This window comes from Nerophis lumbriciformis, linkage group LG03, assembly GCF_033978685.3.
Source record: "Nerophis lumbriciformis linkage group LG03, RoL_Nlum_v2.1, whole genome shotgun sequence".
In the NCBI taxonomy this organism is placed as follows: Eukaryota; Metazoa; Chordata; class Actinopteri; order Syngnathiformes; family Syngnathidae; genus Nerophis; species Nerophis lumbriciformis.
This window is the reverse complement of record NC_084550.2, coordinates 33,473,158-33,486,128: the sequence shown is the minus strand read 5'-3', so window position 1 is coordinate 33,486,128 and position 12,971 is coordinate 33,473,158. Positions and strand designations below refer to the sequence as shown.

The following is a 12,971-nucleotide window of genomic DNA, read 5'->3' as shown; positions in this document are numbered from 1 at the left end:
TTATGGTGTGTGTATAAGGACCACAAAATGGCACCTATTAGGAGACATTATGGCTACCATGGTCAGACGTACTGTGCTTCAACATACGGTATTATTATGGTGTGTGTATAAGGACCCCAAAATGGCACCTATTAGGAGACATTATGGCTACCATAGTCAGACGTACTGTGCTTCAACATATGGTATTATTATGGTGTTTGTATAAGGACCTCAAAATGGCACCTATTAGGAGACATTACGGCTACCATAGTCAGACGTACTATAGTTCAACATATGATATTATTATGGTGTGTGTATAAGGACCCCAAAATGGCACCTATTAGGAGACATTATGGCTATCATAGTCAGATGTACTGTGCTTCAACATACTGTATTATTATGGTGTGTGTATAAGGACCCCAAAATGGCACCTATTAGGAGACATTATGGCTACCATAGTCAGACGTACCGTGCTTCAACATATGATATTATTATGGTGAGTGTATAAGGACCCCAAAATGTCACCTATTAAGAGACATTATGGCTACCATAGTCAGACGTACCGTGCTTCAACATATGGTATTATTATGGTGTTTGTATAAGGAAACAAAAATGGCACCTATTAGGAGACATTACGGCTACCATAGTCAGACATACTATAGTTCAACATATGATATTATTGTGGTGTGTGTATAAGGACCCCAAAATGGCACCTATTAAGAGACATTATGGCTAACATAGTCAGACGTACCGTGCTTCAACATATGGTATTATTATGGTGTTTGTATAAGGACCCCAAAATGGCACCTATTAGGAGACATTATGGCTACCATAGTCAGACGTACTATAGTTCAACATATGATATTATTATGGTGTGTGTATAAGGACCCCAAAATGGCACCTATTCGGAGACATTATGGCTACCATAGTCAGACGTACCGTGGTTCAACATACAGTATTATTATGGTGTGTGTATAAGGACCCCAAAATGTCACCTATTAAGAGACATTATGGCTACCATAGTCAGACGTACCGTGCTTCAACATATGGTATTATTATGGTGTTTGTATAAGGAAACAAAAATGGCACCTATTAGGAGACATTACGGCTACCATAGTCAGACATACTATAGTTCAACATATGATATTATTGTGGTGTGTGTATAAGGACCCCAAAATGGCACCTATTAAGAGACATTATGGCTAACATAGTCAGACGTACCGTGCTTCAACATATGGTATTATTATGGTGTGTGTATATGGACCCCAAAATGGCACCTATTAGGAGACATTATGGCTATCATAGTCAGACGTACTGTGCTTCAACATACGGTATTTTTATGGTGTGTGTATAAGGACCCCAAAATGGCACTTATTAGGAGACATTATGGCTACCATAGTCAGACGTACTGTGCCTCAACATAGGGTATTATTATGGTGTGTGTATAAGGACCCCAAAATGGCATCTGTGAGCAGATATATTATTTGGCTTTTTCTTTAGCAACAATGTGCAAAACCAACTTTTCTTACCCCCCGCGACCCCAAAAGGGACAAGCAGTAGAAAATAGATGGATGGATAAGTCCCGAAAATGTGCGTGCATTTGCCTTCGTTTTCTCTATCCTCCCGTTGTGTTGCCATTTCTAATACAAAGTAGCGTACACTTCTAACTTATATCCTTTAGTTTAGTAGACTCACTATTGAAGCGCTAAAAACTACCGGTACAACAAAGATGACGGGGAGAAGATGCTGTTGAAGTGGAGGTACGCAAATAAGACTGCCCACAAGAGATGGTCAAACAAACAAAATCTTAATTGCAATTTTAGAGAGGAAAATTGCAATTGTCAGAGCATTACGGGTACCATAGTCAGACGTACTGTGCTTCAACGTACAGTATTATTATGGTGTGTGTATAAGGACCCCAAAATGGCACCTATTAGTAGACATTATGGCTACCATAGTCAGACGTACTGTGCTTCAATGTACAGTATTATTATGGAGTGTGTATAAAGACTCCATAATGTTTTTTGGGGGGTTTTTTTGTCATAAAAAAATTCAATCATGTGTGCTTACGGACTGTATCCCTGCAGACTGTATTGATCTATATTGATATATAATGTAGGAACCAGAAATATTAATAACAGAAAGGAACAACCCTTTTGTGTGAATGAGGGTTGGTGCACTAATTGTAAGTGCATCTTGTGTTTTTTATGTTGATTTAATAAAAAATAAAAACATTTAATTTTTTTTTTTTTTTATTTCTTGTGCGGCCCGGTCGGTACCAATCGATCTGGGGACCACTGTTTTAGTAGACTCACTATGGAAGCGCTAAAAACTAGCGGCACATAAAAACATGACTGGGATAAGATGCTGTGGAAGTGGAGGCACGTAAATAAGAGTGCCCACAAGAGATGGTCAAACAAACAAACAAACACTTAACAGCAATTTTAGAGAGAAAAATTGCAATTGTCGGAGCATTACGGCTACCATAGTCAGACATACTGTGCTTCAGCGTACGGTATTATTATAGTGTGTGTATAAGGACCCCAAAATGGCACCTATTAGGAGACATTACGGCTACCATAGTCAGACGTACTGTGGTTCAACATATGGTATTATTATGGTGTGTGTATGAGGACCCCAAAATGGCACCTATTAGGAGACATTACGGCTACCATAGTCAGACGTACTGTGGTTCAACATATGGTATTATTATGGTGTGTGTATAAGGACCCCAAAATGGCACCTATTAGGAGACATATTCTGACGTTTTGTTTCGCAATATTATGCAAAACCAACTTTTCTTACCTATTGGTACCTGCTGATGTGCATTTGGGATCTGCATAAGTCCCAAAATATGCGCACATCCGCCATTGTAGTCAATACTATTTCATCCTCCGCTGTTGCCATTGCTAATACAAAGTAGCGTACACTTTTCAAGTTTTATATTTTAGTAGACTCACTATAGAAGCGCTAAAAATTACCGGTACAACAAAGATGACGGGGAGAAAATGCTGTCGAAGTGGAGGCACGTAAATAAGACGGCCCACAAGAGATGGTCAAATAAACAAAATCTTATTTGCAATTTTAGAGAGAAAAATTGCAATTGTCAGAGCATTACGACTACCATAGTCAAACGTACTGTTCTTCAACATACGGTATTATTATGGTGTGTGTATAAGGACCCCAAAATGGCACCTATTAGCAGACATATTATTTGGCGTTTTGTTTGGCAAAATTATGCAAACCAACTTTTCTTACCTATTGGTACCTGCTGATGTGTATTTGGGATCTGCATAAGTCCCCAAAATATGCACGCATCCGTGTTCTTTGTCTCTATCCTCTCATTGTGGGGCATTCATCCTCCGCTGTTGCCATTTCGCATACAAAGTAGTGTACACTTCTAAATTAAATCTTTTAGTAGACTCACTATAAAAGCGGTAAAAACTAGCGGCACATAAAAACATGACAGGTATAAGATGCTGTCGAAGTGGAGGCACGTAAATAAGAGTGCCCACAAGAGACGGTCAAACAAACACTTAATAGCAATTTTAGAGAGAAAAATTGCAATTGTCAGAGCATTACGGCTACCATAGTCAGACGTACTGTGCTTCAAAGTACGGTATTATTATGGTGTGTGTATAAGGACCCCAAACTGGCACCTATTAGGAGACATATTATGGTGTTAATTGCAATTTTAGAGAGAAAAATTGCAATTAAGTTTTTCCTCTAAATCGTGCAGCCCTATTTCCTGATTAAATACTCAGTTTTCATATGGCCACTTTGTATCCCTTCTTCTCGGAAACACTGAACGCAAGGCGTCATTCATGCTGCCTGGTATTCGCGGTTATTAAACTTTATACAAACAGTATGGAGCGATGAGCTTGTCTGACCTGCCAATAATTTTCTCGAGGATGGTCAGCCTGTACAGTACTGGTCCAAGTAATGTTGCCAACGCGTATTTAAAACGTGTTTCATCCCTCTAACGCCGCCCTGGCCGGAGACATGGCAGGCGGTCAATATGACGCCGTGCTCTTTGCCAAGATAGTCGCTAACGCAAACACTACGACCTTGGTGACAGAGAGCTCATCTTAAAATAAATCTAATGTGTGACAGTCAGGAGGGTCCTACGTGTGATCTCTGATTTACGGACTCCGGTTTCACTTTAGGATCACACAAGTCAAACTTTGAGCTCAGTCTCATTAGGTCTGATTAGCTCTCCCAATTAGCTCTTTATTCTTTGGAAAGGAACACCAATACAAGTTATTCACAGCAATTCCAACGCAACATGTACAATATACACGCTGCAAGTATATACTGTATATAACGTAGTAACAGACACCTTCATAACAATATGTATTATGTACAATATACACACTCCAAGTATATATATATAATGTAGTAACAGACACCTTCATAACAATATGTAATATGTACATTATACACACTGCAAGTATATATATAATGTAGTAACAGACAGCTTCATAACAATATGTAATATGTACAATATACACACTGCAAGTATATATATAATGTAGTAACAGACACCTTCATAACAATATGTAATATGTACAATATACACACTGCAAGTATATATATAATGTAGTAACGGACACCTTCATAACAATATGTACTATGTACATATACACACTGCAATTATATACTGTATATAACGTAGTAACAGACACCTTCATATATATATCATATATATAATATATATATATATATATATATATATATATATATATAACTTCATATGTATTATGTACAATATACACACTCCAAATATATATATATATAATGTAGTAACAGACACCTTCATAACAAACTGTAATATGTACAATATACCCACTGCAGGTATATACTGTATATAACGTAGTAACAGACACCTTCATAACAATATGTATTATGCACAATATACACACTGCAAGTATATGTATAATGTAGTAACAGACACCTTCATAACAATATGTAATATGTACAATATACACACTGCAAGTATATACACAATGTAGTAACAGACACCTTCATAACAATATGCAATATGTACAATATACACACTGCAAGTATATATATAATGTAGTAACAGACACCTTCATAACAATATGTAATATGTACAATATACACACTGCAAGTATATATATAATGTAGTAACATACACCTTCATAACAATATGTAATATGTATAATATACACACTGCAAGTATATATATAATGTAGTAACAGACACCTTCATAACAATATGTAATATGTACAATATACACACTGCAAGTATATACATAATGTAGTAACAGACACCTTCATAACAATATGCAATATGTACAATATACACACTGCAAGTATATATATATAATGTAGTAACATAGACCTTCATAACAATATGTAATATGTATAATATACACACTGCAAGTATATATATAATGTAGTAACAGACACCTTCATAACAATATGTAAAATATACACACTGCAAGTATATATATATAATGTAGTAACAGACACCTTCATAACAATATGTAATATGTACAATATACACACTTCAAGTAAATATATAATGTAGTAACGGACACCTTCATAACAATATGTAATATGTACATATACACACTGCAAGTATATACTGTATATAACGTAGTAACAGACACCTTCATAACAATATGTATTATGTACAATATACACACTCCAAGTATATATATATAATGTAGTAACAGACACCTTCATAACAAACTGTAATATGTACGTTATACACACTGCAAGTATATATATATAATGTAGTAACAGACAGCTTCATAACAATATGTAATATGTACAATATACACACTGCAGGTATATACTGTATATAACGTAGTAACAGACACCTTCATAACAATATGTATTATGCACAATATACACACTGCAAGTATATGTATAATGTAGTAACAGACACCTTCATAACAATATGTAATATGTACAATATACACACTGCAAGTATATACATAATGTAGTAACAGACACCTTCATAACAATATGTAATATACACACTGCAAGTATATATATAATGTAGTAACAGACACCTTCATAACAATATGTAATATGTACAATATACACACTGCAAGTATATATACCTGTATAATGTAGTAACATACACCTTCATAACAATATGTAATATGTATAATATACACACTGCAAGTATATATATAATGTAGTAACAGACACTTTCATAATATGTAATATGTACAATATACACACTGCAAGTATATATATATAATGTAGTAACAGACACCTTCATAACAATATGTAATATGTACAATATACACACTTCAAGTATATATATATAATGTAGTAACGGACACCTTCATAACAATATGTAATATGTACATATACACACTGCAAGTATATACTGTATATAACGTAGTAACGGACACCTTCATAACAATATGTATTATGTACAATATACACACTCCAAGTATATATATATAATGTAGTAACAGACACCTTCATAACAATATGTAATATGTACAATATACACACTGCAAGTATATATATAATGTAGTAACAGACACCTTCATAACTATATGTAATATGTACATTATACACACTGCAAGTATATATATAATGTAGTAACAGACACCTTCATAACAATATGTAATATGTACAATATACACACCGCAAGTATAAATATAATGTAGTAACAGACACCTTCCTAATAATATGTAATATATACAATATACACGCTGCAAGTATATATATAATGTAGTAACAGTCAACCAACATAACAATATGTAATATGTACAATATACACACTGCAAATATATCTATAATGTAGTAAAAAAATGGGTGTCATATTTCCGGAAACAAATGTGAGAGTTTTCTAATCATGGTAGATTCTTTAACAAACAACGAAGATAACTATTTTTGGACAAATGAGGATTCACAACCTTATTTTTTTTAAGCTGAATATACTGAGGATGAAGTACTGCTTCTGGAAGCGACCACAAAAGGAAGAGTGAGACGTTGGAGCAGACGTAAGCCGAGAGAGTGAGGTGAAAGTGACTCGAAGCTACAAAATGTGGAATTTGAAGCCATGCTATTTCAACATAAATGGAGTGCTTAGCCAAATAAACCGGAAACAACATACCCGGCCAGCTGCACCAAACGCACAACTGTCCATCGAGTGAGTCACACTTTGATATCGATCATAATACACGCAGCACGTCATGCGTGTTATTACAACTACAACTGTCTGGCTAGCGGTGTACAAACAAAACATGAAATAATACTTTACAGATACTGTAATATGATTGTTCATGTTTTTCACTCCATACAGCTTGCTGTCCTATCACAGTGTTGTGTGTTACAAACTCAAACGCGTGTTGACGTAGAAGCTCATCTCTTTCCGTAGTTAGCTTTTACGGCTAATACCGTAGCATGGTGATGTGTTAGTACGCTAGAAAAAGTAGTTCCTCAGTGTTCACTCTTACAATAACAATGTTACTACAGTTTGTTATTATACAGGTTACACAACGTAAATGAAGTCTTGTTGACTTAAAGTGATTTAGAGGTAGAAATGATAAGATTGATTAGCTGCATTGCGAGCCACCAAGAACGAGACAAATTGTACATGCTGGAATGCAAAAAAAAATAACTTTTGATGCTGCTTTTAATACCAAATATGGTAAATGGGTTATACGTTTGTATCTTTCAGCATTAATGGTGCCTTCACAGATGTGTAAGTTACCCATGCCTTGGGCACTAATGCACCCCCATACCATCACACATGCTGGCTTTTCCACTTTGCGTCAATAACAGTCTGGATGGTTCGCTTCCCCTTTGGTCCGGATGACACGATGTCGAATATTTCCAAAAACAATTTGAAATGTGGACTCGTCAGACCACAGAACACTTTTCCACTTTGCATGAGTCCATCTTAGATGATCTCGGGCCCAGAGAAGCCGGCAGCGTTTCTGGATGTTGTCGATAAATGGTTTTGGCTTTGCATAGTAGAGCTTTAACTTGCACTTACAGATGTAGCGACCAACTGTATTTAGTGACAGTGGGTTTCTGAAGTGTTCCTGAGCCCATGTGGTGATATCCTTTAGAGATTGATGTCAGTTTTTGATACAGTGCCGTCTGAGGGATCGAAGGTCACGGTCATTCAATGTTGGTTTCCGGCCATGCCGCTTACGTGGAGTGATTTCTCTAGATTCTCTGAACCTTTTGATGATATTATGGACCGTAGATGTTGAAATCCCTAAATTTCTTGCAATTGCACTTTGAGAAACGTTGTTCTTAAACTGTTTGACTATTTGCTCACGCAGTTGTGGACAAAGGGGTGTACCTCGCCCCATCCTTTCTTGTGAAAGACTGAGCATTTTTTTGGGAAGCTGTTTTTAAAGCCAATCATGGCACCCACCTGTTCCCAATTAGCCTGCACACATGTGGGATGTTCCAAATAAGTGTTTGATGAGCATTTCTCAACTTTATCAGTATTTATTGCCACCTTTCACAACTTCTTTGTCACGTGTTGCTGGCATCAAATTCCAAAGTTAATGATTATTTGCAAAACAAAAAAGTTAATCAGTTTGAACATCAAATATGTTGTCTTTGTAGCATATTCAACTGAATATGGGTTGAAAATGATTTGCAAATCATTGTATTCTGTTTATATTGACATCTAACACAATTTCCCAACTCATATGGAAACGGGGTTTGTACTTGTATGGCGCTTTTTTACCTTTTTTAAGGAACTCAAAGCGCTTTGACACTATTTCCACATTCACCCATTCACACACACATTCACACACTGATGGCGGGAGCTGCCATGCAAGGCCCTAACCACCACCCATCAGGAGCAAGGGTGAAGTGTCTTGCTCAAGGACACAACGGACGTGACTAGGATGGTAGAAGGTGGGGATTGAACCAGGAACCCTCAGGTTGCTGGCACAGCCACTCTCCCAACTGCGCCACGCCGTCCCCATATATCACTGCAAAGCAGTGATGACATTGTTGAGCTTTGTGCTAGCGCTTCGTTTCGCCTCACGCTCCCACTGGCAATGTGTCATGTCAGCATCAATGTGTGCAGACTGGGAGGAGAGACTCCCATCACGCCTACACCCAATATGCACCGCCCACTGGGGAGCCACAGGATAAGATTGCTGGGGGGCGGCATAGAAAACTCACGCAGAGGAAACGTGTTAGTGGCTAAAGAAACTGCTCCCCTGAACACGGTCCAAAAAGATCTCCTTGGTGCCTCGCCGAATTTGGTGTCTGACAACACGACGACACTGAAGTCAGAGACAGTGTTATCAGACGCCAGATAAAGTCATGTTTGGTTTCACAACAATAATAGACGGCTGATACCTTCCCTGAGGACATTGTTGTCAAACGTACGGCTCCGCGGGCTGGATCAGGCCGGCAAACAGCTTTTATTTGGCCCGCGAGATGAGTTTGCTAAGTATAAAAATGAGCTGTAAATTTTTGAATGAAAGAAATTGATGTTCTGAATGTGTCCACTAGATGTCACAATAGCAATTCTTTATATGTGTTGCTGCATGACTTCAGATTGCTATATGCCATGTCTTGATTGTCAAAGATGTCCGTCATGTAAACTGTGACATTTCTATTTTTTTTTTGCTCAAAAAGGTTAATTATGTCTTCTTATTCATATACTATTTCAAATGTTCTTGTAATCACACCACATTTCTACCCAAATATATGCTTTTGATCATCTGCACTTTTCGTGTTGTACCTATAACTGGGGACACATTTTCTGGGGGCACATAAAGATACTAAAATTATATATATGATTAATGAAATGAGTCCAAATTCACAAGTTTTGTTATAGATGATGCTACAAAAGTACAGAATAAACCACATGTTGTTAGTACTTCTTTCGAGGAAAATTAGTAAATTACATTATTAACATGCTATAATTTGATATTGGATATTATTTTTCATTTCATCTTCTGATGGATTAAAAATTAACACCATTTTAAGACCCAATTCCACCTATTTGACTGATGAGCAATATCACATTATTTATTCAGAAAGTACATTTTCAGAATCTGCTTGGTCTATTTTTAAACAAGGAAAGCAATCTAAAGTTGTCTTTATTTTTAAAGTTATTGTGTCATGATTTGACCAGTTTTTCTCCATGCAGCCCCTGTGCAAAAATGAGTGTGACACCCCTGCCTTAGGGCCATTTGAATAAAAGGCAGGCATGGTTAGGAATCATTTGAATGAACGACAACAACGCAAAGGGTTGTTCATGCAAATATTCTTATTGTTGTCTGTGAAGTTGCATTACGCAACGCAGTGAGGATTTTGTTTTGTTTTGACTCTTGCAACATTTGAAAATTTCCCCAAATTCAACCACATGCAAGAGATCCGCTGTGTAGAATTTGCTCCGAAATTCACCTTAGGATGGTTGGGCATTGGCGGAGCTACACTGCTTCTATGCGAACTATGTTTATGTCAACTGTTTTGGCAATACAGAACTTCACCATGACCTTTGAGGGCGTTTGGGAACGTACTTGCAGTACTATTCCATTTAAGCAAACACACGTCTCTTGCTATCTATTTACGATTTACAAACAAAACATGTGTTTGTTTGATTTAAACAATTACTTTGAATTATCACAGCAGGCTTTACACAATGTTGGTTTAAAAGTAGTTCAAGTTGGCCTATTGTATACGCATATGCAAATAAGATGAAAACTGTGCCTACGTGCAAAAGTAATTTGACAGAATAATTACTATTTTCTGAAGGCTGGTTAATAGGTCAAAAGGTATCATCGCAATCCCTTGATAATGTTAACTTATGTTTGAAACTCAAGGACAAGGGGCCAGATCTGGTTCGGTTTATGTGGCCCACAGAAGCCTGGAAACTATGTGCGACAGTGAAGTCCTTCACCTTTCTTACTAAACATGTTTGTTATTTCATTTGTCGCAGACAAAAAAATGCATTTGTACCGCATGCGATTGTATGTCTATTAAACGTCAATATAATCCGATCATGCAAAAAGCATCAACAAACATTCCAAACATTTTTTGTTAAAATAAATACTTAAAGATCTACTAGTCACCCAGACTTATGATTTTAAAGCAACTTACCCATCAATTTGAGTGTAAAAAAAAATGTAACAACTTGTGATTTTGGTTTATTTAATTTATTTAAATTGTATTTGTATTTACCTATTTTTATTAATTTATTTTCCCTTATTTTTTTATTTTTGTTATATTTTGCGGGTGTTTTGTTTTTGGTGGGGAAAAAGGAAAATATTTGATAGCATTCCTGTAGCGCAGGGGTAGGGAACCTATGGCTCTCCAGCCAGATGTGGCTCTTTTGATGACTGCATCTGGCTCTCAGATAAATCTTAGCTGACACTGCTTAACAGGATAAGTAATGAATAATTCCGCAATTCATGCATTTTAATCCATCCATCCGTTTTCTACCGCACCTGTTCAAGAAGTCGCATTAATGGTAAGAAGTATTTTATTTATTATTGGTTAGCGTCAGAATAACAATGTTATTAAAAAGAATAAGAGACTTATTATGCTCTAAAAATGTTGGTCTTACTTAAAAATGCACGCATTTAGTTATATTCGGTGTTAAAAAATATTATATGGCTCTCACGGAAATACATTTTAAAATATTTGGCTTTCATGGCTCTCTGCTGTAGCGTGTATTTGCCATGGAAACTCAATAAACAAAACATAATAATCAAATGCATAGGCAATTGTGTACTAAAACCCATTTTTCATTTAGTTAGGAATAATTACAATGCTATTACACAGACTTTACAGTTGTAATAAATATCAAAATTGACAATTAATATATGAGATACAACTGCACTGTTTTTAATGATGACAGAAACAAATTCATGACATTTTCTAAGATAGATGCTCGAAAGTGCGGCTTAGAAACGACGACATTGAATTAAATTACAAAATAGATTTTCAAACCCTCGAAAGTGCGGCTAAGAAATGACCACATTGCAATAAATCGCAAATATATTTTTAAAAAGCTCGAAAGTGCAGCTTCGAAACGACGACATTGAAATACATTAGACATAGCTATTTAAATGATCGAAAGTGCAGCTAAGAAATGACGACATTTAAAAATAAATTGCAATTTTTTTTTTTAAATGCTCGAAAGTGCAACTTAGAAACGACGACATTGGTGATCAAATCGAAAATATTAAGAGTCGAGGTGCATCATGGGTAAGTAAATAAAACGTCCCGCACTCCCTGACCTCATTTGACAACAATACACTTTTACTCCCTGCAAATAAATCGACAATTTAACCGGCACTGACAACTTAGCTACCGGCACAAGAACAGGTTTGACGGGCTTACCTTTCCAGAATCCATGACGGTAAGTCTTCTTTTGTTGTTAGCTCGTCTCTACTTTTCTTTTAAAAAAAAAATGTTTTTAAGTGATGGGCGAACTTCCTCTTCTCACAAAGCTGCTTGGTCACGTCTCAAAATAAAAGAAACAAGAAAAAATAGCGTCTTTTTGTGGTCACGTTTTTCTCTTCTCGAAGAATCCAAATGGCGGTTTTTGGTTTTTTTTTAAAGTAAAAGAATTCAAGCGTCTTTCCGTTTTCCGTTTCGCTTTCTAACACCACTTGGTGTGTGTGAGTAAAAAAAATAGTCTATCCAGACTTTGTTTGGCTTCTCTTTCCTCCTTCCTTGAGGGAAAGAAAGTTTGTCGGCGCTGTGGAAGGAGGCCGGCGAGGTTCATATATGTCATGCAATGACGCAAAGCTTTGGGGGCGTGTCCAATGGAGACACAGCCTCCCTTTTAGCCAATAGGAGAAGGCCTTGTTGTAGCTAAGCGACAAGAAAGTGAGGGATGAAAACTATTCCGACTTCTCCCAGCAGCCTTTCTGTCTGGGCACAACTAAAATATTTATTCATGTGCCAGAAAGATTCACTTTCTTGCCATGCAATGAGACTAAAGTCCCTTCTAAGGGAAGCTATTGTTCTGCTTTAAAGCTGTCAAAATTACACTTTTTAATT

At 36.5% G+C, this 12,971-nt stretch overlaps 1 protein-coding gene across 1 annotated transcript in view; it reads right to left on the bottom strand.

Annotated features, from left to right (window-relative positions):
* Positions 1-12,683, bottom strand: part of slc2a1b (solute carrier family 2 member 1b) — an 89,385-nt gene extending 76,702 nt beyond the window's left edge. The window contains exon 1 of the mRNA XM_061937641.1: positions 12,306-12,683. Coding sequence (XP_061793625.1) covers positions 12,306-12,320 — 15 coding nt within the window. The 5' untranslated portion in view covers positions 12,321-12,683. The remainder of the gene's footprint in view (positions 1-12,305) is intronic.
* Between the last annotated feature and the right edge of the window lie 288 nt (positions 12,684-12,971).